The sequence below is a fragment of the Hipposideros armiger genome, unplaced genomic scaffold (assembly GCF_001890085.2).
Source record: "Hipposideros armiger isolate ML-2016 unplaced genomic scaffold, ASM189008v1 scaffold_7, whole genome shotgun sequence".
Taxonomy (NCBI): Eukaryota; Metazoa; Chordata; class Mammalia; order Chiroptera; family Hipposideridae; genus Hipposideros; species Hipposideros armiger.
The window spans coordinates 3194894-3218618 of NW_017731357.1; the positions used below are offsets into that span (position 1 = coordinate 3194894).

Here is a 23725-nt window from a genome sequence, read left to right on the forward strand (position 1 = left end):
AAAATAAATATTTTACCAGAGATTGAAATTTAAAAGAAATAGAAATTCTGGAGCTGAAAAACTCAATAAAAGAGATGAAAAATCAAATAACCAGCTTAGGAAATTTAACTGAACAGATGGAAGGAAGAATTAGTGAGATCAAAGATAGAAATCTGAAAATGATGCAGATGGAAGAGGAGAGAGACATGAGAAGTAAAATAAATGAAAGGACTCTACAAGAATTAACTGACTCCATCAGAAAGAGCAATATAAGAATAATGGGTATACCAGAAGGAGAAGAGAAGAAGGGCATAGAGGGTCTATTCAATAAAATAGTTGATGAGAACTTCCCAAACCTTTGGAAAGAACTGGATCCTTGAATCCAAGAAGCAAAGAAAACACCTAATTACCTCAATCCTAATAGGCCTTCTCCAAAGCACATTATGTTGAACCTATCAAAAATTAATAACAAATAAATAATTCTCAAGGCAGCCAGGGAAGGGAAAAGGGTAACCTACAAAGGGAAGCCCACTAGATTATCATCAGACTTTTCAGCAGAAACTCTACAAGCCAGGTGGGAGTGGAATCAAATATTCAAACTATTGAAAGAGAGAAATTACTAGCCAAGAATAATGTATGCTACAAAGTTATCCTATAGATATGAAGGAGGAATAAAGACCTTTCCTGATACACAGAAGCTGAGAGAATTTTTCACCACAAGGCCTGTAGTACTGGAAATACTGAAGGAGGCTGTTTAACCTGAAACAAAAAGACAACAGGATGCAAAACTATGAGCAAAATTACTAACAGACAGAAGCAAGAAATGGCAACCCCTACACAGGAAAGGGCATTATACACTTAAACATAACATAAAAGGTAAAGAAAATAAAAACATAAAAAATGAAATAGAGGAGAAGACAATTTGCTGCTGCAACTCAGAAATGAACTCACAGCATAAATAGGGATAATTTGTGACAACAAAAACATAAAATGGGAGGGAGTAAAGGTCTGAATTTGGAAAGAGGAATGGAGATAAGTTGCATGCTAAAGAACAAAGACTACTGTATATACAAGGTGTGATAAAAAATACAGTGACTGTTTAAATTAAAAAATTATAATACTAAAAGACACATTGCCATTAATCCCTCTTGCTTTGTACACACTTATCCCATCGTTCTTGCCACTTTCTAAAGCAGTTCTGGAAGTCCTCTTTCATGAGTGTCTTCAGTTGCACTATTGTGGCTGCCTCAATCAATTCAAAGTGTTTACCTTTCATGGTCATTTTGACTTTGAAGAAGAGCCAGAAGTCTCACAGTGTCAGATCCGGTGAATCAGGTGGATGAGGACACAGTATAATGTTTTTATTTGATAGAAACTGCCATACCAGAAGCAATGTGTGACACAGAGAGTTGTCATGATGGAGGATGAAACCGTTTGCCCATTTCTCAGGCCATTTTCTACACACATTGTTTCTTAAACACTCGTAAAGACATGCATGAAGAGGACTTCCAGAACTGCTTCAGAAAATGGCAAGAATGATGGAATATGTGTGTTTGAAGTAAGAGGGAGTATTTTCAGGGGGGTTAATGGCAATGTGTCTTTTACTGTAATAAATTGTTTTTATTTAAACACTCACTGCGGTTTTTGATCACACATAGTATGAAACTTTCTTTTACAAAAGCTGAATGGTAACCACTCAAAAAAAATAAAATCCAGAACAGAGACATATAACAAAAAAAGAGAAAACAGAGGAAAAAATCATAGAATACCACCAAACTAAAATAACAGATGGAAACACAAAGGCAAAGAAACAATGGAGACACCAAGCTACCAGAAAACAAAAGATAGAATGGCAATAGGAAATCCTCATATATCAGTAATCACCCTAAATGCAAATGGACTGAACTCACCAACAAAAAGACAAAGAGTAGTAGATTGGATCAAAAAACAAACCCAACCATATTCTGCCTCCAAGAGACACATCTCAGCTACAAGGACAAATATAGACTCAAAGTGAAAGGTTGGAAATTGATCCTCCAAGCAAATGGTATCCAGAGAAAAGCGGGTGTATCCATACTTAGATCTGATGAAACAGACTTCAGGATAAAAAAGGTAACAAGAGAGAAAGATGGATATTTCATAATTATAAAGGGGACAATACAACAAGAAGACATAACACTTATCAATATATATATATATATATATATATATGCTCCCAATCAGGGAGCATATAAAACAACTACTAACGGCACTAAAGGGAGAAACTAACAAAAACACAATTATAGTAGGGGACCTATATACACCATTGACAGCTATGGATAGATCATCCAAACAGAAAATCAGTATGGAAATATCGGCCTTAAATGACACATTTGATCAAATGGACATAATTGACATTTACAGAATAAGTCATCCTAGAGCACCAGACTATACGTTCTTTTCTAGTGCACATGGAACATTCTCGAGGATAGACCATGTGTTGGGACACAAAACTAGCCTCAGCAAATTTAAGAAGGTTGAAGTCATGCTAAGCATATTCTCCAACCACAATGCTCTAAAATTGAAGATCAACTGAAAACAGAAAGTGGGAAAAAACACAGATAACGTGGAGATTAAACAACATGCTATTAAACAATGACTGGGTCAAAGAAGAAATAAAAGGAGACATCAAAAGATGCCTAGAAACAAATGACAATGAAAATACATCCTATCAAAATTATTGGGATGTGGCAAAAGCAGTATTAAGAGGGAAATTTACATCATTACAGGCCTATTTCAAAAAACAAGAAAAATTCCAAATAAACAACATAACATTATATGGAATCTAAAGAATAGAATAAATGAACAAACTAGTCATACACAGTCTCAGAGATATAGAAAAAAAACTGAGTGTTGCTAGATGGGAGGGAAAAAGTGCGGGGATCAGAAAGCATATTCAGTAATCACAAGATTGCCACGGGGGTATGGAAGACAGTTTGGGGAATATCATCAATAATGTTGTAAAGATTTTGTAGGGTATCAGATGGACACTTGTTTTATTAGGGAGACCACTTCATGGACAGTGTAGGTGCCTGACCACTACAGTATACACCTAAAGCTGAAGCTGAATAATAATGAATGTCAACTATAAATATATATATTCACAGGATGTGGAGTACAGCATAAAGAATAGAATCAGTGGAACTGTAACAGCTATATACGATGTCAGAGGTGTGGTAGATTGGGGAGGGGGTTATCAATTTCTGAGGGGTATAAATGTCTAACTATTACATTGATTTGTAAACCTGAAACTAATTAAAAAACAAAAAGACACTTAACATTACATCTTAACGAATTAGAAAAAGAAGAACACATGAACCCAAAGCCAGCAGAATGAAGGAAGTAATAAAAAATTTGAACAAATTAAATGAAGTAGAGTAAAAATGACAATAGAAAAAAATTAGTGCAACAAAAAGCTGATTCTTTGAAAAGGTTAATAAAAATGAGAAACCCTGGGCTAGACTCACTAAGGAAAAAAGAAAAGATACAAATAAACAAAATCAGAAATGAAAGGGGAGAAGTTACCATGGATACCACAGAGGATCATACAAGATACATAGGATCATACAAGAATAATATGAAGGACTATATGCCACCAAATTCAGTAGTCTAGATAAAATGAACAATTTCTTAGACATATATAACCTTCCTAGACTGAATTATGAAGAGCTGGAAAATCTAAATAGACCAATCAACAGTAAGAAAATTGAATCAAACATCCAAAACCTTCCCAAAAGCAAAAGTCCAGGACCAGATGGCTTCACTAGTGAAGTCTATCAAACATTCAAAGGTGATTTAATACCTGTCCTCTTCAAACTCTTCCAAAAAATTCCAAAGAGGCAATACTTCCTAACTCATTTTATGAGGCCAACATTACCCTGATACCAAAACCTGGTAAAAATAACACAAAAAAGAAAACTACAGACCAATATCTCTGATGAATACAGATGCAAAAATCCTGAACAAAATACTAGCAAATCAAATATAAAAATGCATTATAAAGATTATACATCATGGTAAAGTGGGTTTCATTCCAGGGGCATAAAGATGGTTCAACATATGAATATCTATCAATGAGATACACCACATAAACAAAATAAAGGATGAAAATCAGATGATTATATCAATAGGTAGAGAGAAAGCATTTGACAAGATACAGCATCCATTTATGATTAAAATGATTAATAAAATGCTTATAGAAAGGATGTACCTCAACATAAAAGAGGCCATACATGACAAACCCTCAGTTAATATCACAATTGTGAAAAACTGAAAGCTTTTCATCTAAAATGAGGAACAAAACAGGGAGTCCCCTTGTCACCACTGTTATTCAACATAATATTGAAAGTTCTAGCCAGAGCAGTCAGGCAAGAGAAAGAAATAAAACGCATCCAAATTGGGAATGAAAAGGTTAAATTGTCACTTTTTGCAGATGAGATGACATGATTATTTATATAGAAAAACCTGAAGACTCCACCAAGAAACTATTATTATAGAAACAATAAACACATCCAATAAAGTTGCAGGGTACTACTTTACTTTTTATTTTGTACACAATGTACAAAAATCCATTGTGTTCCTACAATATATACTAACAATGAAATTTCAGAAAAAGAAATGAAAAAAAGCACTTCCTTTTGCAATTGCAACAATAGGTTCTCTGTACCTATTGATATAATCGTACCTAAAATACCTCAGAATAAAGTTAATAAAGGATATGAAGGAGTTATACACTGAAAACTATAAAACATTATTAAAAGAAATTGAAGAAGTCACAAAGAAATGGAAAGATATTCTGTGTTCATGGATTGGAAGAATCAACAGAGTTTAAATGGCCATGTTACCCAAAGCTATATACACATTTAATGCAATCCACATCAATATCCAGTGGCATTTTTTCAAGAAATAGAACAAAATGTCTAACTGTTACATTGTTTTATATACCTGAAACTAAAAAAAAAAGAAAAAAAAAAGAAATAGAAACAAAAAAGCATCAGATTTGTATGGAATCACAAAAGATCCCAAATAGCCAAAGCAATCCCAAGAAAAAAGAACAAGGCTGGAGGTATCACACTCCCTGACTTCAGCTTGTACTACAGGGTGACAATAATCAAAACAGTCTGATGTTGACAGAAAAAGAGACACACAGACCAATAGAATAGAATTGAGAACCCAGAAATAATCCCACATAAATATGGACAGATAATTTTTGATAAAGGAGCCAAAAACATACAATGGAGAAAAGAAAGCCTCTTTAATAAATGGTGCTGGTAAAATTGGAAAGCCACATGCAAAGGGATAAAACTAGACTGCTGTCTGTCACTGTATACCAAAATTAACTCAAAATGGATAAAAAACCTAAACGTAAGACCTAAAACAATAAATTGCATTGAAGAAAGCATAAGTACTAAAGTTATGGACCTTGGGTTCACAGAGGATTTCATGAATTTGACCTCAAAGGCAAGGGAAGTAAAAGCAAAAATAGATGAATGGGACTATATCAAACTAAAAAGCTTCTGCACAGCAAAAGAAACCATCAACAAAACAAAGAGGCAACCAACCAAATGGGAGAATATATTTGCAAACAACGCCTCTGATAAAGGGCTAATATTCAAAATATATAAAGAACTCATACAACTCAACAACAATAAAAATCCAAACAATTCCATTAAAAAAATGGGCAGAGGACCTTCACAGACACTTTTGCCCAAGAAGACATAAAAACAGCCAACAGATATATGAAAAAATGCTCAACTTCATTAGCTATTAGGGAAACACAAGTGAAAACCATAATGAGATACCACCCTACACCTGTTAGAATGGCTGCCATCAACAAGACAAGTAATCACAAGTGTTGGAGAGGCTGTGGAGAAAAAGGAACCTTCATACACTGTTGGTGGGAATGTAAATTGGCATAGCCGCTATTGAAAACAGTATGGAGGTTCCTCAATAAATTAAGAATAGAATTACCATGTGACCCAGCAACCCCTCTTTTGGGTATCTACCTAAAAACATCTGAAAACGTTTATCCGTAAAGAAATATGTGCTTTGATGTTCATTACAGCTTATTTATGGTGGCCAAGACATGGGGACAACGAAAGTTCGATAGATGATTGGATAAAGAAGATGTGGTATATATACACAATGGAATACTATTCTGCCATGAGAAAAGCTGAAATACTGCCATTTGTGACATAGATGGATCTTTATATTATCATGCTAAGCAAAATAAGTTAGACAGAAAAAGTCAAGCACCATATGACTTCACTCATATGTGGGATATAAAATTGAAAGCAACAAAGGAACAAGACAAACGAAGAAACAAAAACTCATAGACACATACAACAATTTAGTGGTTACCAGGGGGTAAGGAGGGAGGGAGGGTGGTATAAGAGGATAACAGGAATCAAATATATGGTGCTGGAAGGAGAACTAACTCTGGGTGGTGGATGCACAATGCAGTATATAGATGATGTATTATGGAAATGTACACTTGAAATCTATATAATTTTACTAACCAATGTCACCCCAATAAATTAAATAAATAAATAAATAGAATATTTAAGAAATCATTCAATAGGGGGAAGAAGTATAACCAAGTTAAGACTGTGGGCTTTAGAGTCAGATGGCCTAGGTTCAAATACCACCTCTGCCACTTACTAGCTGTGACATACAGCAAATTACTTTGTCTTTGTTGCTGGTTGGATTCCCCAGGAAGCAGACTCTGAAACAAAGATTAGCATGCAGGATACATAGTAGGGAGAGCCCTTGGTATCAACACCTGTGAGAGAGGAAGGACCCTTGTTATCAACACCTGTGAGAGAGGAAGAATGCAGGCATGAGCAGAGGGAGAAGTTGGGCTGTGATGCAGTTCCAGTGAAGGCCTCAGCTGTCTCCCACAGGGTGCTCTGGAGCTAGGATGTAGATTTTAAGAGTTGTTCCAGGTGAGGCAAGGGGTTCAGGTCTTTGTAGCCCCGTAATGATCAGTCACTGGATGTAGCTGATGCTGGAAGGAGGCACAACCTTATGCGAGGCAATTTTCTTAAGCAAAGGCAATTTCCAAAGAGGACTGACATCAAAAGGCCATCTTCTGGCAGCACTTCCAACAGCTGAAATTAAGCCTTTTATTTTTGAAGGGGGTCTGAGCAATGCATCATAATGTCCACCACAGTCTCCGTACCTCCATATTCTCTCCTGCAAAATAGAGATAATAATTATTCCAACCTCATAGAGCTGTGATGAGGATTAATGCCCTTAGAAGAGTGCTTGGCACCCAACAAATGTTAACTTGTAATTTAATGCAATAAAACTCTTAACACTGGTAGAGGCAAGTGCTCAATGAATGCTAGTTTTGGAGCCATAGTCAGACTTACAGATTTGTTATGTTACTGATGGAAAAGAACTTAGAAATCATTAAGAGATGGGGAAGTCAGAGCTCAGTGAGAGAAAGTGATTTGCCAAGTTCATTGGTGGAATATCCAGGTAGGGAACTGGGGGTCTGTGTCAGCTTGTAAAGTGTTAGTGAGCTATTAAAGGAGCTACATGTGACTGGGCTCTTATAGTCTCTCACTTCATGTAGGTGAAACATACATGCTCCATTGGTGTCAGTCCCTTTACCTGTAAGCTGTTGGTGCAGGAGTGGGCTTTGACTTTTATTCCATTTTGTCTGTGACAAGGATCATGTAAGAACTGGAGGAATCTGTGAACATTATTTCAAAATTGACAATGTAATCCTGATATTTAGAAACTGAGGAAGCCGACCAGCTTTGGTCTGTATGGGAAGGTTCTTCTCTGGTTCTCTGAGACTGACCACTTTACCTCATTGCATTTGTTTCAAGGGTTCTGCGCCAGCCGGTGGACAGGATTTATTTTGCAGGCACTGAGACTGCGACACACTGGAGTGGCTACATGGAAGGGGCTGTGGAGGCTGGGGAGAGAGCAGCCCGAGAGGTAGGGTCTGGTGTCATGGGCTGTGGAGAACATGGCAACTCATGGGCCTGACAAGCTGGTCAAAGATGTCTGAAATCCTGAAGGCCAATTCACCAGTAACTTCCATTTGAAGACCCATGAAACACAATTTTAACAGTAGTTTTAGGTAAAGCAAACACCTTAACCCAAAAGTAACAACGAAACTATCTATCATTTCACCCAAGGTAAAAAGAGCCCATGGGGCAAAAGATTACTATGACTATACTTGAAAGATAGCTTAAGTCTAACATTATAGAACCAAGCATGTTGCTATTAGGATTCAGAATTCATTCATATATTTCCCGACAATTCCTCTGATCTCATCCCTATTAAGCCATGTTCACAACTATTATAATTTATGGTGAGCCTAATGATCAGAGCCTCTTATGCCATCAATAAAAGACTTTCTGGAGCCTTTTAATGGTTGAGTGGACTATCTTAGCTTTTATCCTAGCATTTTTGATGGCTATCCTGAGACTCAGTCAGTCCTTTATTTAAAGAGCAGATTAAGAGAAAGATGGCACCACTTTTGTTATTCGCCAGGATACTCTTCCTTTTCAGATCCTGTATACCATGAAGAAGATCCCAGAGGATGAAATCTGGCAGTCTGAACCAGAGTCTGTGGTAGGTTATATTTTATTACATGAATTTAAATCTCTTTCCTCTAAAAGCAATTATTTGCAAAAATAACACCATTGTATATATTCACATACTTTTCCCTAAGTGACTCAACCCATGAATGTTTAAAGGGATACCATGGACTAGGGCAGAGGTGAGAGATTTAGAACAACATTCATAAATTTGTAGCTGCCACATTCATTACAGATTGTTAGGATACACACACACACACACACACACACACACACACACAGTGCCAAAAAATGTATATACATTTTAAGAAAGGAAAACTGTATTAAAATTGTAATACTCAATATATACTGATAACAAAAGATGAATATAACTCATCTTTGACTTCTGCAATTACAAGAGATGCTCAAAATGGTTGCCATCAGTGTCCAGACACTTCTGATTATGGCGAACTACTGCTTGAGCAACATTGACCAAAGTGTCCACTTGTATACATTTTTTGGCATCCCCAGTACACACACACACACACACACACACACACACACACACACACACACACATATGTCAGAGAGCTCTAGACATATTAAGAACTCAGCACATGCCTGTTTAATAAATTTATAACCTGGTGGTCTCAGCAGGAGATAGGAAATTAAAGGCAGATATGTCAGCATAACCCTGTCCAGGGACAAAGGGATGGAATGAAATGGAGCAGATTTAGATTAAAAATACATTTTTGATATATGCACTATTACTTTTGTAATAAAACACCAAGAAGTCTTCCTGACTAGATGGACACATACAGGATAGAGTGAAATGCATTGTAGAGGACAAGGGTCAAAAAGGTCAAAGTTATTCCTCTATCAAGTGTGAAGTAAAAAAGAATAGCCCTGTCAATCCAAGTCATTCTCTTAGTGCTTCTGTCAGAGATGTGATTGAGGACTGAGTGGTCTATAGATTTATTCAACTCAATAACTATATATTGTGCACCTACTCTGTACCAGTTTCTGTGATAAGGGTATAACAGTGCTTTCACAGAGCTCAACATGTGGTTGGGAAAACAGATGATAACCAAAATGTGCAAGAGTGATGAAGAAGACATGCTGGAAATTATAAAAAGAGGGAACATCTTAGCCTGGAGACACAGGAAAGGCTCCCTGAGGAGGTAGATATAAACTGAGACTTGAAGGATGAGTCAGAATTAGTCAAAGAAAGGTCTCAGTGGGGAATGGGGATGTGCGTTATGACCAGAGGGAATGTTATGTTTAATGGGCCAGAGGTTGGCAAGAGTGGGTCATGTTCAGAGAACTGGAGGAAATACAGACTTTTTGGAGTGAAGTACACAAGCCCTATACTGACACCAAATGTTCTCTGAACCCAGGATGTCCCTGCACAGCCTATTACCACAACCTTCTTGGAGAGACATTTGCCCTCTGTGCCAGGCCTGCTGAGGCTGATTGGATTGACTACCATCTTTTCAGCAGCTGCTCTTGGCTTCCTGGCCCACAAAAGGGGGCTACTTGTCCGGGTCTAAAGAAAAGCCATCTGTAACCACACCCTCTTCCTCTTATATGTAACATCCTCATCTTTCAAGTTCTCTGCATTTGTCCTTAGAATCCTGTATTGTTATAGCTGGAAGACCTTAAGACCATCTAGTCCATATCATCTATTTTACAGTTGAGCCAACTAAAGCTGAGAAAGGTGGAACTTAGTTGCCCAAGGTCCACAATAAGCCACTGATATTTTGGAGACTAGAACACAGGTCCATTGCTTTCCCCAAATCCTGGGATATATGCCCCAATAACCCATGTCTACTCTCTGCTATGGCTGCTGATGGTATCCCCTTGTTTGAGTTTATTCTATACTAAGATGTTAAGCACTATAACTGTACTACTTGTTCTGTTGTTATGCAATAAAGTTGATTCGCCAGATATCTGTTGTTGTTTTCTTTTGGGTAATGACTTTCAAGGTTTTAACAAATCAATTCAAGATCCAGTATTAGGGTATATATACAATAATTGTGGCTTTAAAGCATTTAGTCAAAATTTCCATGAAGCACAGATGGTGCATGCATTTTGATTGTGTGGTCCATCATGGGTGGTGTGTGTGTGTGAACACTTGGTAAATGATTTATAATGATATGATAAGGATACTAAAAGACAGAGCTCCTTGCTTTAACTCCCCGAAAAATACTGTCAAAATAATTGACATATTAATAAGCAAGATTCTTTAACTATTAAGATAATTATAATATTTCATCTGACCTTTCATATTCCTTACCTGTGCAAAGCTTTTATTAGGTACACTCATTAATTTAAAACTACAGCTTCACAGTCCATTAAATTCTATTTGAACTACTCTTCAAATGGTATCATCATTTTAAAGGACTCATACCTCTCAACTCCCAAGGTCAGTTTTTTATTAGGATATATTTTAAATCCATAAATGACCATTCTCACATACTCCATTCGAAAATGAAGCTTATTCTTACATAAATGTAATTTAAGAAATCCCCTAGGATTAATCAATAACAGTATAGAGTTTCTGATGTTACAGTGACATTTACATTCATGAATTTATAGGAACTTTAGAGACAAAATGAGGGAATTAGAGAACCCACTAAGGCTTTCTTTGTAAATTTTGTGCTTTGAACCTGTCTAAAAATGTAGTGTAATTGACATAACAATGTCTTCTTGAGCGTGCTCCCCTCCAAAAAGATCCCTCCCCAAGTAGTCACATTACTAACTCTAACACATCCATTAAATCAAAACCACAATGAGATATCAACTCATGCCTGCTAGAATGGCTAGCATCCAAAAGACAAGAGAAAACAAATGCTATAGAGGATGTGGAGAAAAGGAAACTGCACTGTTGATGGGATTGTAAATTGGTGCAGCCACTATGGAAAACAGTATGGAGGTTCCTCAAAAAACTAAAAATAGAACTACCTTATGACCCAGCAATTCTACTTCTGGGTATGTATCCAAAGGAAACAAAATCACTCTGTTGAAGAAATGATTTGTACCCCCATGTTCATTGCAGCATTATTTATAATATCCAAGATATTGAAGCAGCCAAAGTATCCATCAGCAGATCAATGGATAAAAGAGTTGTAATTGATTCTCTCTCTCTCTCTCTCTCTCTCTCTCTCTCTCTCTCTCTCACACACACACACACACACACACACACACACACACACACTGGAATATTCAGCCATAAAAAGGAGGAAATTTGCCATTTGTGACAACATGAATGGACCTTGAGGCCATTATGCTAAGTGAAGTCAGTCAGAAAGAAAAATATGGTACGATCTCATATGTGTAATCTGGGGGAAAATAAACTCTAAGAAAAATATCAGATTGTGGTTATCAGCATGGGAAAGGGGGAATTAGATGAAGATTGTCAAAAGGTACAAACTTCCAGTTATAAGATAAATAAGTTCTAAGGATGTAATGTATAACATGATGATTATAGTTACTTCTGTATGGTATATATGAAAGTTGTTAAGAGAGCAAATCCTAAGAGTTTTCATCACAAGAAAAATTGTATATATATTTCTTTTTTTACTTACATGAGATAATGAATGTTAACCAAACTTATTGTGGTAATCAAATCTCGATATATCTAAGTCAAATCATTATATCGTATAGCTTATACAATGCTGTATGTCAATTATATCTCAATACAACTAGAAAAAAGATTTACTGAATGAAAAAATAAAGGTCACATAAGGAATTACCTTCTCCAGGAATCTCCTGGGCCATTCATCCTCCAGTTGGGAGAGGTGGCCTTTTGTTCTCCTAGTGCTACATGCATAGATCTCATGTCCTGCACTTACACATTATATTGCAATTGTGCCATCTTGTTAAATTACATGATTTGACTGAGGTTCCAAGTCACATTAGATATAATTTACCAAGAAAATACTGAGATAGACAAATATTGAAAACTTTAAAGGAAAAAAATCTCAAAACCAGTTTCTTTTCTGTTGAAACTCCTCACCAGTTTTGAGAGTATAAAAAGAGTGTATTTCTGAAGGGATAGATCTGTGAAGAAATCTCTTTAGAGACAGCTGCCATGCTTAGGGTCCAATTATACCCCAAAAGAGGACAGAGTGCTTGCTACCTTCTCATCTCAAGTCTAGTGAGAGGAGTTGCAAGGAGGCCTATTTGAGAGCTTGACACACCCCTGAAGAGTCTAAAGCCCTGGATCTTGCTCAAGATGCTTTTGACCAGAGTAAAGAAAAGCCACGGAGACTTCAGGAAAACAGAAGCTGAATGGAGATCAAAATTGACTAACCAAAGAAGAGGAACTGCCTGTGTTGTGGTTATCAAAGTCAGAAAAGGTAACCCAAGTCTCTAAAAGAAACAGAAAGAAAAACTCACAAGTGTTCCTATGAGTCAATTCTCATAAAAGCCAGGCCCAGAGCATATAAAACTCTTACAAGAGTACCAGTCAAGTAGGATTGTTTAGTAATCCCTTTTCCCCCACTCCCTTTCCATGCTCAACCCAGAATCAACAGTTGACAAACTAAGCAAGGAATAGAGAGGAGAATTTGACTACAGGCTCCTTCCTACAAGATGGCACAACGGCCCCCAAAGCTGGTCCTAACTGGAAGAGGGGAGAAAAATTGAACTCTAAATCAAGTTCAGCGATTTGATTGTTCCACCATTTTCAACATTCAGTTTCTTCAATTGAAACTTTGCTTTGTAACTTAAGGAAACCTTAGAATTGCCTCTAATTTAAGAGTGATTGGTAGAGTCATAGACCTGCCAGGATTTTCAAACAGAAGAAGGGTTCTGAGAAGCTTCCCTCAGTGAATAGGCTTAAATGAACAGTGGAAGATAAAGTTGTGATTTCTTTACATCCTATTGAATGCATTGGTGTTCTTATTTATTTTTTAAGGAAGAGACTGTTTTCTATTCATCTTTTCATCTTTTGTATCTCTTATGGTGCCTAAGCCATCATAGTGTCTCAAAATACAAATGAAATAATTCCTGTGATTTTCATTGTAATTCTGGATTTGGCAATCCTGTTATACCCACTCTTTGTAAAGTGAGTACTTCTGTGCCCTCTTTTGCAGAGAGATAATTTTCACACTCATTTTGAAAGTATCATTTCTCTTGAATATATTGTAGTTGAAGTAGCACTGATAATTGGTTGGATTCAGTTTCATTCTTGGGTAGATTGATAAGTCTAAAGCAATGAGTCTCAACTGAGGGTGTGCACCAGAATTACTGGGGTGCTTTGGAAAGACCTACATGCCTAAGCTTGGAGCAATTAATTTAGCAAGTTGGGCCAGTGTCTTTATAGACCTTCTTTATGAAGGTCTTAGCCAAAGGCTAAGAATCACTAGTTCAAATGTACAGTAGGGCTTGGACATCTGGAGTTGAGCCTTACTCACAGGACTGCTGCTCTGCCTCCCCCATTCTCTTTCAGTTAACCCAGCTATATTGGGGTGAGAAGAAGATGCTTGTAAAAAAACTGGAGTAAAATGAAACAGTGTTGCTTTCTGAAAGTTAAGCATTAATTCAACAAATTAAAAAGTGAGACATGTTTCCTGGATCATAGGAACTAATTGACTAAAGGAAGACTATCTTGATTGGAAGGCATGGTTGTCTTAGGCTGGGTCTTCCCCAAAATCAGAGTCTCAAACAAGGGCTCTTAGGCATATATTAATAGTTCACTTTGGGAAGTGAGCTCAGAAAGCAGAAGTGGAACGGGAACAAGTGAAACAAGGAAGGATGGAAAGCCAATCCAAGGGTGTGTTAATGAATTGGTCACTGCTGTAGGCTACTGGAGCTCAGTCCTGCCAGGGACCCTCAGAAGGGATGCGCATAATACACCTCAGAATAGATCACCTGAAGTAACTAAAGAAGGGAGTATTTATCTGCCATGAGTCAAAGTGTTCCCTGGAATGTTAACTCCTTTACTCTTTGAGGTTTGCCCATGTATGAGAATGGCCACTAAGGATGTCAGTAAATTGCACATCTGATTGCGGTTGCTGTAGCGATGGCTGGAGTGAAAAGATAGGTTGAGAGGGTGTGGTGGTGCTCAAGAGGTGTCCTATATATAAGGGCCAACATGCAACTTAAAAGAGAAGTTAAGAGAAGCTCAGTATGGTGGGGGGTTGGTTTGTTTGCTTGCTTGTTTTTGTTCAAGAGAGAGATTCTGAATCTTGGTGGGGGGGGAGGGGGAATCTGTTTATGTGACACTCTTGTGGATATTTTAGTTATAAAAGTACATCCTAATTTGAGATCTTCAAGGCTGTACAACTGAGGTAATTGCCATGTGTTAGTAAGGTCTCATGCAATGAGGGTATTTATGAAATACTGAGTGCTTGTTGTGCCCGTGGTCTCCTTGTAAAAAAGTGGTCAGAAATGGATCCTTGCAGATAGATCATCTGCTTTTGTGATATGCTACCCTGGCTACAATTGACTGCACTGGGGTTAATTTCTGAGTCAAGGACAGCATTCTATTAGTGGTCAGTAGTCAAAGATTTCACCTGGCCCAAAGCCTTTCTGTGGCAGTAGTGAAGACAAAGTGGATAAAAAGAGAAAGCAGGCTAAGTCACCAGAATGGGATAATGATACCTGATCCTGTGGGTGTGACAGTAGAGGGCAGCTGTGTCACTTGACCTACAGAGGCATCTCAACAGCAAAGACCAACATCCCAGGACTTCATGAGACTGAACCACAGTAGGCTAATCTCCCCTACTTCCTCTCGGCTTCTAGTGTTTCTATGAGAACTGAGTTTAATTAACTAATAGAGATGTCTTTCCTCTGCCAACAGTCAACCGCCCCCCTCTTACCTGCTTCCTTTCAAACTTCAATTCTGCTTCCCCAATTATCAAGTCCTCTGTCACTGCACACCCTATAGGATCTTGTTTCTTGGACAATCTGTTAGGATCCTTTTACTTCCTTCTTAGCCTTGGCTCCAAACTAAGAAGGACAAATCCTCATTTCAACAGTGGAGTAAACCTTGTAACCAAATAGAATAGTCTAGAATGCTCTGGATTCTTGGGGACTGTGTAGACAACTTGGTATAATATTGTCATGTGTTTGCTTTTGTGATTTATTTCCTGTAAGTTTGATTTTTAAGTGCTGAAGAAGACTCACCTGAGTTGAAAATTCCCCTGGAGAGTGATCTTACCGACATTTTAGCCTGTGGATGCTAGAATCCAAGCTCCTGTATTGGCAATAACTGATCTAATTAGACCCTTAACTTATTCTGGGCTGCTGCTTTTTGATGTGATTACTCTTGTCATTACTGCTGAGACTATGCAATGAGTCAGTGACTGGTCATTTACCACTTTAGCAGGATGGCATTTCAGACTCTGGCCTCCATCCATGACCTATTTGACCTCTTCTTTCACCTTTCTTTACATCTCTAATCATCAACAATTTCTTCCCTAAGCATTCTGGTTCAGTTTATTCTCCTTGAAAATCCATTTCCCTGCAAGGCAAAATGCTGAGTGGCTCTGAGCTTTTGCTCTTGAGTTTGACATATCTGTCTTACCTCTAGGCTATTTCATTGTATTCTGTTTTCTTTTTCCTAACCTGCTGTAAAAATCCTTTTAATACCAGAATCCTCCCTAGATTACAGAAAATCAAGGAGAAAGTTCTAGAGTTATGTGGAGACAGTGGGAAGAAGACCACCAGCTGTTTCAGGAGAGAGAGCTGGCATGGGATATAAGCCCTTCATCCCCATGACCCATCTCTCTTTTCTGACCTCGTGTTGTCCTCTACCTGCTCTTCTCCCCTTCTGCTGCTCTACCTCCAGTGCTGCCAAATGCATGGGCCCCTAGTCCACTGATCAAAGCTGGATTTGAATAAATATAATGACTTTTGGAGTCCAAGATTGACTGGTGATATTGGCCCCTTGAACAATGCATCTCTATGTTTTGGAAGAACTGTAAGGACAGGATTGTCTTCAAAGTAATATTTTCTAAATGTTGCTTGAAATGTTAAAACCAGGAAATAAATTTTGTGTCCTTAAGTAATACAAGAGCATCCCTGCCAACTCCCTGCATCTTTGAGCCCCTTTTATTTTAGGTGTCCAATGCCACAGGCACTACTTAAGCAAAGGACAATGAAACCTACCATAGAGAGTTGCAGTATAGGAAGTGGGTTCACAGAGAAGGCTCTAGGTTTTACATTCCCACTGGCAATGGTTGGTCATTTCTTTTTGAGCTACAAGTGAGGACAAGATGTTGAGTATTAGACTTACTCAATCTGCATCCTTCCACCGCTTTTCTAATGTCTTGATTTTGTTTAGCTATTTACCTACTTCTATGCTTCAGGGTAGGTAGGTTGGCCACACCCTCAGTCCCAAGAGACAGGTACTGGATAGTCTAAGTCAGTCATGGTGGGCCAGTTTCCTTTGTGAATGATTGACTTAAGCCTGGGCGTGTTATGCGTGCTAGCTAATAGCACAAAAGAAGTCTTCTTGGGGGGTGGGAAGGAGCTTCTGGGAAAGGATCCCTCATTCTTAAAAACAGACCCATGAAATCAAAAGTCCCATCCTATCCTTCCTGTGGACATTACAAATGTCTGGATGTGACACTGGTAATCACTGCAGCCATCTAGCTTTCAGGCCAAGGATGAGGCCCATACACAGAATAGTCACAAAAGTCACAGAAACCAAATTGCAGCCCTGATGCACCCTGCTTACAGCCTACCTTGTCTTGGGACAGCTGGTTATATGGGAAATTCAACAAATTTGAATATGAGTTTTCTGGTATTTACAATCCAAAGTATCCAAAAAGATCCACCTGACTTGAAAAAATTTAAGACCTTCTTATAAGACTGCCTTTGGCTAGTAATCATGTTTATTATTAATTGTAATGATAGCTACCTTTTATTAAACATGTATTATTTACGTGACACTGTACATCATCTCATTTTATCTTGAAACCACTCCCATAATTTTCATTTTACAGATGAGAAATATGAGCCTCAGAGAAGCTATGAGGTAAAGGTCTCAAAATTAGTAAGAGGTGTTCATGGGCCTCAGACCTACCTGGGAGTTGTTCTAAACCTGTGAGTGTTGTCTGCACTGTCTCTATTCCCTGGGTCACTTATCCAGAATACCAAGAACCTGACTTTTCTGAACTTCTGGTATTATCAAAGCTATTTCATTTTCAAAAGCGTTTTTCCTTACCCTCTTACCACTCAGTCTAACCCTAGCATCTTATTAGTAATATTCTTTTGCCTATTTCATTATATAGATTAAAGAACAATAGATAAATAAATAAGTGAATAAATAAATACATAAATAAATAAATAAATAAATAAATAAATAAATAAATAAATAAATAAAAAGTATGGTAATGTATACTGTCAGTGGAGAGAAGTGTTATCAAAATGTAAGCAAGATTTCTGGTCAAGATGGTGGAGTACATAAACACTGTGCTTGCCTCTTCTAAAGGCTACATCAAAATCACAATTAAACTGCAGAATAACCATCATGGAGAATCACCTGAAGTCTAACTGAACAGAAGTCCTACAACTAAGGACATATCAAAGAAGCCACCTCAAGACTGGTAGGGTAGGCAGAGATGCAGAATGAGCTGGCCCCACACCCATGTCTGGTGGTTAAAATTTGGGAGGGATGTCTCTCCTACAGAGATCCCCCCTAGAAGAGCGAGGAGTCCCAGCCCCACACCAGGCTCCCCAGCCCAAGTTTCCAGTGCCGGAAAGCAAAGTCCCCACAACTTCAAAACCAGTGGAGATTGCAGTTGAGTGAGACAGAGGGCTGCTACAGTCCCAGGCATTCCTCTTAAAGGGCCCATGCATGGACTTACTTGCTGACAGACTCACTGTAAGCTCCAGTGCTGGGGCAGCAGCTTGAAAGGTGCCAGGAACATGGGAAATAATTGAATTGTTTGGCTGCAGGGACAACTTTCTCCCAGACAGGAATACTGGCAGAATCCATTATTTCTTCATGGAACCCTCCTGCCTCCTGGCGTGCAGACTCAGGGGGCCACCATATCTGAGCCTCCATCAACCTGGCTACCACTCTTCACCCTGGTGATTCCCTGAGACCCTGCCCCACCCAAATTGTGGGCCCAGCCAAGAAGCTTACAATGGCTTTTCCATACAAACAGCCTGTGTTGGTCATGCTGTGGGCTTTCCTAAGACTACTCAAAGGTTCACAAACCCCAAGCAAGGAGCATCTGACCTCTGCATGCCCTGTACCTTTTGCTGAGCAGCTCCAAGCTTTGCACTAGTGACAGCCAGCTTTAATTGGTGGCTTGGCTTCTTCCAGGCACCTCCAAGCCCAGTGCAGGTGGCTGCCATCTGTGGATTGCTCTGTGGCTTATGCCAGGTGGCCCTGGGCAAGGCACAGGCTATGGGTGAACTTGGCATGTGGCAGGGACCCCCACAGGAGGCCCCCTGGGCTGGCACAACCACTGACCAGTTTGGAACTAGCTGGAGCACCACCCAGCTGCCTCTGCTGCAACACACCCAAAGGGCAGACTGAGCAGGCACCAGAACCCTGCTAAAGTGAATCTTGCTATATAGGGTCAACTCCTGCACAGCAACTTCTCCACTGTAGTCATGGCCAGTCCTCAAACAATCAGGCCAAGGGTCAATTCTTTCTATTGACATACAAACAGAAACCAAGGCTCAACTACAACAGCAGGGCACACAAAACCTACACAAGGAACACGCCTGGAGCACCCAGCTCAGGTAACTAGGGAGACTGTGCCAGTGGCACCCCCACAGCACACCTAGTACATAAGTCCACTCTACTAAGACCAGAAGACATAGTAGCCCTACCTAATACATAGAAAAAGACACAAGGAGGCAGCCAAAATAGGCAAAGAAACATATTTCAAATGAAAAAACAGAACAAAGATCCAGAAAAAGAACTAAACAAAATGGAGAAAAGCACTGTACCAGATGCAGAATTCAAAACACTGGTTATAAAGATGCTGAACAAACTTAGGGGAAGATTAGATGAACTCAGTGAGAACTGTAACAAAGAGATAGGAAACATAAAAATGAAGATAGAAAACAAGAAAGAACCAGTCAGGAATGAGGAATACAATAACTGAAATAAAGAACACATTTCAGGGGGTCAACCATAGGTCAGATAGAGCAGAAGATCAACTCTGCATTTTAGAAGTGAAGGTAATAGAGAGTACCTAATCAAACAGCAAAATGAGAAAACATGAGGATAGTTTAAGGGGACTCCGGGACAACATCAAGTTGTACCAACATTTGCATCATTGGGGTACCAGAAGTAGAAGAGAGTGAGAGAGAGAGAGAAAGAGAGAACAAGCAAGGAATTGAAAACCTATTTGAAGAAATAATGACAGAAAACTTCCTTAACCTGGTGTAAGAAATAGATATACAAACCCAGGAAGCACAGAGAGTGCCAAACAAGATGAACCAGAGACCCATACCAGGACACATCATAATTAAAATGCCAAAGGTTAAAGACAAAGAAAGAATCTTAAAAGCAGCAAGAGAAAAGCAGTTAGTGACCTACAGGGAGCTCCTATAAAACTGTCAGCTTATTGCTCAACAGAAACCTTGCAGGCCAGAAGGGATTGGCATGAAATATTCAAAGGGATGAAAAGCAAGTACCTACGACCAAGATTATTCTACCTAACAAATTTATCATTTAGAATTGAAGGACAGTTAGGGATTTCAGACAAGAAAAAACTAAAGGAGTTCATCACCACCAAACCAGTATTACAGGAAATGTCAGAGGGACATCTTTAAGAAGGAGGGGGAGAAGGAGAAGGAGGAGGAGGAGGAGGAGGAGGAAAAGAAAAAATATATGAATAATAAAGTGGCAATAACTATGTACCGATCAATAATCACTTTAAATATAAATGGATTAAACGATCCAATCAGAAGACATAGGGTAGCTGAATGGATAAGAAAACAACACATGCATATGCTATCTATCAGAGACCCACCTCAAATCAAAAGACACACAGAGACTGAAAGTAAAGGCATGGAAGAAGATATTTCACACAAATGGAAACAAGAAAAAAAATCCAGAATAACAATAATTATGTCAGACAAAATATATTTTAAAACAAAGACTATAATAAGAGACAAAGAAGGACATTACAAAGTGATAAAGGGATCAATTCAACAATAAAACATCACCTTAGTAAACATTTATGCACCCAACATTGGAGCAAATATTGACTGACATAAAGGCAGAGATCAACAGTAACACAACCATAGTAGGGGACTTTAACACTCCACTGGCACCAATGGACAGGTGTTCCAGACAGAAAATCAACATGCAAACAGTGGCCTTAAATGACACACTAGACCAGACAGATTTAATTGACATTTCTAGAGCATTTCACCTCAAAGCAACAGAATATACATTCTTCTCAAGTGCACATAGAACATTTTCCAAGACAGACCATATGTTAGGCCACAGTACAAGTCTGAATAAATTTAAGAAGATTAAAATCATATCAAGCGTCTTCTTTCACCACAGTGATATGAAATAGAAATCAATTACTAGAAAAAAACAACACACCGACACATAGAGCCTAAATAACATGGTATTAAATAATGAATGAGTCGACAATAAGATCAAGGAAGAAATAAAAAAATACCTTGAGATAAATGAAAATGAAAATACAGCAAGCCAAAATCTATGGGACACAGTAAAAACAGTCCTAAGAGGGGTGCAGGCAATGCAGGCCAACCTCAAGAAACAAGAAAAATCTCAAACAGTCTAACTTTACACCTAAGGAAACTGGAATGATACAGTAAACAAAGGCCAAAGTGAGTACAAGAAAGGAAATAATAAAGGTCAGAACACAAATAAATGACATAAAAGTTAAAATACAATACAGGAGATCAATGAAACAAAGAGCTGGCTCTTTGAAAAAATAAACAAAATTGATAAACCTTTCACTGGACTCATCAAGAAAACAAAAAAAAAAGGCAAAGAGGACCAAGTAAATAAAATCTTAAATGAAAGAGGAGAACTGACAACGGGCACCACAGAAATACAAAAAAATTTAAGACAATGCCATAAGCAACTAACTATATGACAAAAAACAACTATATGACAACTAACTATATGACAACTGGAAGAAATGGATAAAGTCCTAGAAGTATACAATCTTCTATGGCTGTATCAAGAAGAAACAGAAAATCTTAAAAGACTGATTATTACTTACAAAATTGAATCATTAATCAACAAGCTCCCAACAAACAAAAGTCTTGGACCAGATGACTTCACAGGTACATTTTACAAAACATTCAAAAAAGAATGAACAACTATTCTCCTCAAACTATTCCGAAAAAATGTAAGAAAAGGGAAGTCTCCCAAGGTCATTTTGAAAGGCCAACATTACCCTGATCCCAAAACCAGACAAAGACATTACAAAACAAAACTATAGGCCTATATTCCTAAGGAATATAGATACAAAAATCCTCAACAAAATATTAGCAAACTGAATTCAGCAATATGTTAAAAAGATCATACAGCACAATCAAGTGAGATTCATTCATGATATGCAAATTTGGTTCAATATTTGCAAATCAGGTAATGTGATAGACCACATAAACAAAATGAAAAATAAAAATCATATGGTCATATCAATAAATGCAGAAAAAGCATTTGACAAAATCCAGCATCCATTTATGATGAAAACTCTCAGCAAAGTGAGAATAGACGGAACATATGTCAACATAAAAAAGACCATATATGATAAACTCACAGCTAATATCAGACTCAATGGGGGGAAAAGCTAAGATCATTCCCCTTAAGATCAGGAACAAGACAAGGCTGCCCACTTTCACCACTTTTATTCAACATGGTTCTGGAAGTTCTAGACACAGCAATCAGACAAGAATAAGAAATAAAAGGCATGCAAATGGGAAAGGAAGAAAAAAAACTGTCATTATTTTCATAGATGACATGATACTACATATAGAGAACCCCAAAGATTCCACCAAAAAATATTAAAACTGATAAATGAATTTAGTAAAGTAGTGGGATACAAAATTAATATTCAGAAATTGGTTGCAATTTCATACACCATGAGAGGACGAGCCTGAGAGGACGAGCCTGAGAGGACGAGCCTGAGGCTCGTAGCCATCAGCAGTCTCCTGAGAATTCTGTGGGAGGCCCAGCCTCTGCTCCTTGTGTGGGGGGAACATCTTGCCTGAGCTTGAAAGTGAACCCTGCCCCGGATTCAGATTACCTGTTGTCATCCTCTGCCACCCCCACCTCCCAAGACACTAAAAGTCCAGACTGAGGATGGCTGGACACTTGCATGGCAAGCCCACCTTTTCCCGTGAGTACTCCCTGACTACCTAGGCTGTAGTTTCCCTTTGTTCACCCTGGCCACCCTACTATGTTGCCTCTGCCCCAGGAGAGAGGGTTGCACCAGGGATGGGCTCCTTCTTTCAGTCTCAGAGGGACTGACCACACAGATCCAGTTTTCTTGGACATTGATCCATGAAGGATGTTACCTGCCAAGTCCCTGAAAACACCCACTTGATGCTGAGCAACTCTCACACTCTCCCAATACTGTCTTCTGTCTACTTAACCAGAAATTTCTACCATGGACAGATTCATATATGTGGCTGGGAGTGGGGGCGCGTGGGGTGGAGGAGAAAGTTGGCCCAAGTTTGAGAAGCCAGGAATGCCCTTCCCAGGTGTGCCCAGTGTCAGCCCTAGCTCTTGAAGTGAACCAGGGTGAGACTGTATTTGTTCCTTTCTGTGCTTATTAATTTTGTATTTCCGACAGATACCCAGCTTCCCCTTGAGAATGGGCATGTCATAAATGATCGAGTGAAATAAATAATGAATAAATGCTTCTCTCTTGGATTCCAATTTAAATCCAAGGAGCCCTGGTGAGATCTGAGGACTTGTCCTGTCAATTATTTCTCCCAGAATGACCTCTGGTTACTAATTGGCTCATTTAAATTCCTTCTTTTGAGGGCATGTTACAAGGGAAGTAAAATAATTAAAGAGCAGCAAACTTGAATTTGTGGTTAGATACATTTGAAACTATGTAATTACCATTATGATTTTGGGCACAATATGAAATTGTGGTCCAGGAAAATGGCAGTGGATTTTAATTTTCCTCCTGCAGGTGAAGTTTTATAATAAAATCAGAATATTAATAATGATCCTTGATCCTTGTTCACTT

At 38.4% G+C, this 23725-nt stretch overlaps 1 protein-coding gene across 1 annotated transcript in view; it reads left to right on the forward strand.

Moving 5' to 3' along the window:
- MAOB (monoamine oxidase B) overlaps positions 1-10502 on the forward strand; it is a 75597-nt gene extending 65095 nt beyond the window's left edge. The window contains exons 11-13 of the mRNA XM_019648606.1: positions 7857-7968; positions 8548-8610; positions 9953-10502. Coding sequence (XP_019504151.1) covers positions 7857-7968; positions 8548-8610; positions 9953-10105 — 328 coding nt within the window. The 3' untranslated portion in view covers positions 10106-10502. The remainder of the gene's footprint in view (positions 1-7856; positions 7969-8547; positions 8611-9952) is intronic.
- Positions 10503-23725: the final 13223 nt, after the last annotated feature.